Source organism: Charadrius vociferus, unplaced genomic scaffold (assembly GCF_000708025.1).
Source record: "Charadrius vociferus isolate BGI_N301 unplaced genomic scaffold, ASM70802v2 scaffold151, whole genome shotgun sequence".
Taxonomy (NCBI): Eukaryota; Metazoa; Chordata; class Aves; order Charadriiformes; family Charadriidae; genus Charadrius; species Charadrius vociferus.
The window spans coordinates 908,412-910,918 of record NW_009646933.1 but is presented as its reverse complement, the minus strand read 5'-3'; the positions used below and the strand labels follow the sequence as shown (position 1 = coordinate 910,918).

General features: G+C 54.5%; 1 protein-coding gene across 1 annotated transcript in view; it reads left to right on the top strand.

The window, feature by feature from the left end:
- Window positions 1-9: 9 nt before the first annotated feature.
- PSTPIP2 (proline-serine-threonine phosphatase interacting protein 2) overlaps window positions 10-2,507 on the top strand; it is a 20,018-nt gene continuing 17,520 nt past the window's right edge. The window contains exon 1 of the mRNA XM_009894745.1: window positions 10-42. Coding sequence (XP_009893047.1) covers window positions 10-42 — 33 coding nt within the window. The remainder of the gene's footprint in view (window positions 43-2,507) is intronic.

The window sequence follows — 2,507 nt, the reverse complement described above, 5'->3', positions numbered from 1 at the left end:
GGTGGCAGCATGCGGGAGGCGCGGTTCAGGGACCACTTCTGGGTGAGCGGGGACACGGGGGAAGCGGGGTAGGACCCTGCCGGAGCCGGGGAGGATCACAGCTGGCTCTGTGGAGAGGTGTCACCCCCGACCTGAGTTGGCTTCCAAGCCAACTTCGTGGTCCTGGGGTGTCTTTGCTGAGGGGTCTGAGCATCCCCTGGTCTGCCTGTGCGTGTCCTGAGAGCGGGAGCTTTGCCACCTGCCCCGTGCAGCCAAAATATGCCCCGGCGAGCTGCCGTGCTGGAGGGAATTGGCGTTGGGCTGAGGGTTTGATAATATTAATTGGTCACCAGTGAACTTAGTTGGAGCCGCCGTGACCCAAAAGGCCCTTTGATAATGAGCTAATCCCAGAGTAGGAGCATGTCCCTTGGTGTGCTGCTGCTCAGCAGTGGAGGAAACGCCACGGTTCGGGGGAAAGCCAGAATTTATTCTTTTGAGTCTGAGCTGTGCTTTCAGGAATGGAGAAGTGCTGAAGAGCCCCTTATCTGCTGCAGAGCATCAGCGCTGTGGCTTCTCAGTTCCTCTTGGTGTGCCGGGCTTTTGTTCCAGATACCGGCAAGCAGGAAATAAATGACAAGATTTTGTCTTTTGGGGCTAAAAATCAGCGTCTGTGAATGGCGGTCAGGATTTCCCAGCTGATGCCTGGGAAGGAGCTCCTGTCTTGTAGGACGGGGGGAAGGTGCGTGGGACCCTGGGGGAGAGTGGGAGTGGGCGCCGAGTTGGGGCTGCTGCATGTTGTGGGATGAGAGGGGGTAAGTGCAGAGCATCGGGACCGTTAGTGCGTTTTCTGGCGTCGCGCCGTCAAATATATACATCCCACACAGGTATTAAACCTGGCTGGGAAAATGCATTCTGCTCTGCATCTGGCAGCCATTTCTCAGCTGTTTGCTGCCAAGAAATTTTCACGGTGTTCCCTCTGCTTTGCAAACGTGCAGGAGGGGAGGGGTGCGATGGTGGTGGCAGCATCCCCCAGGCGGGGGGCAATAACGGCGAGCTGAGTAGACATGGTTCATCATACTTGGGTTGGCACATTGGATTGAAGAAGAGGACCTCGCCGCGGGGCCAGCTTCGGCTCATGCTGCCTGGTTTGTTTCTCTCCTGCTGCCACGTGGTGCTTTTTGAAGGAGGATCCTGGAGGAGGGGGCTTGGTGGGAGAAGATACCGGGGCAGGAACAGCCCCAAGCCCCCAACATGAGGAGGAATGGAGGCATTGCATGGGGCGGTCACTCCTGCCCAACCCCCTGTATTGCGAACACAGCTAATTACTGAATAATCCCCCATTCTTGCTGAGTCCAAAACTATTCGTGGTGCTGAGGGACATGGTTTAGCAGGGGTTTTGGCAGTGTTAGGTTGATGGTTGGACTCAAGGGTCTTTAAGGTCCCTTCCAAACTAGATGATTCTGTGATTCTACGATTCTATGATTCTATTGTTGGTGCCAAGGATTTTGCTTGGCTTTTTCCTTTCTGAAGCCTGTGTGCTTCAATCCAGTGCAGTCAGGGGGGACTGAGGAAATGTTCCTGGCACAGGCGGCCGGGTGGAGGTTGGATGTGAGCATGACGGACATGACTCAGTGGAGAGATCGAGGCCTTGCTGTGGTTGTCTGGCCCATGGAAAAGGCAGGTACCACCCCAAGCAGTCTCCACACCACGTACCGGTGACTGTGCATCCGTTGTGAGGGCTGGGGAGGGAGGGGGGCAATGAGAGATAGGCCAAAAAACCCCAAATTTAGACAAGGTGCAGAGGGCTGCACGTCCGGCTTTGGTTTGTTGTTAGGTTCTGTAAGAGAGCACGAACTTCCTCCTGCAATTTTTCCTCTTAAATAACTTCGCTTATGCCAAAAAGGAAAGGAGAACTCTTCTTTGCCAAAGCAAGTGATTTCGCAGTGGTCAGGACAGCCCGATGGGAAAGGGGAGATTTTGGGAGGGCTCCAGGGGAGGGATGCTCCAATTGATGGGACAAAGTCTAAAAAATAACCAAACACCCAAAAAGCTCAGCCGTTTTTGGTGTTGCATCTTCCAGCTTCAAAACATGGCTGGTCATGAATGGTGACTGCCAAATCTCTTTGTGGGGATAAGCTGCTGTCCCTCAAGCCGCATGAGGGCAACGATTTAGCTTTAAACCCTGGCAGCTCTGGTTCCTTTGGTGGGGTGCTGTGTCTGTCTTTCCCTGAACTGGAATCTGGTCCCTGCCAAAGTTCATGGTGCAATGCTCATGATGTCGGAAAAGCAGACTGTGACTTTGCTCTCTGCATTCGAGTTTGCTCATGCTCTTAGGTCTCAGCACAAGATGATAATGGATTGAGATGAATGGATGGAGAGCAGCCCTGAGGAGAAGGACTTGGGGGTGTTGGTGGATGAGAAGCTCACCATGAGCCGGCAATGTGCACTGGCAGCCCAGAAAGCCCCCCGCACCCTGGGCTGCATCCCCAGCAGCGTGGCCAGCAGGGCGAGGGGGGATTCTGCCCCTC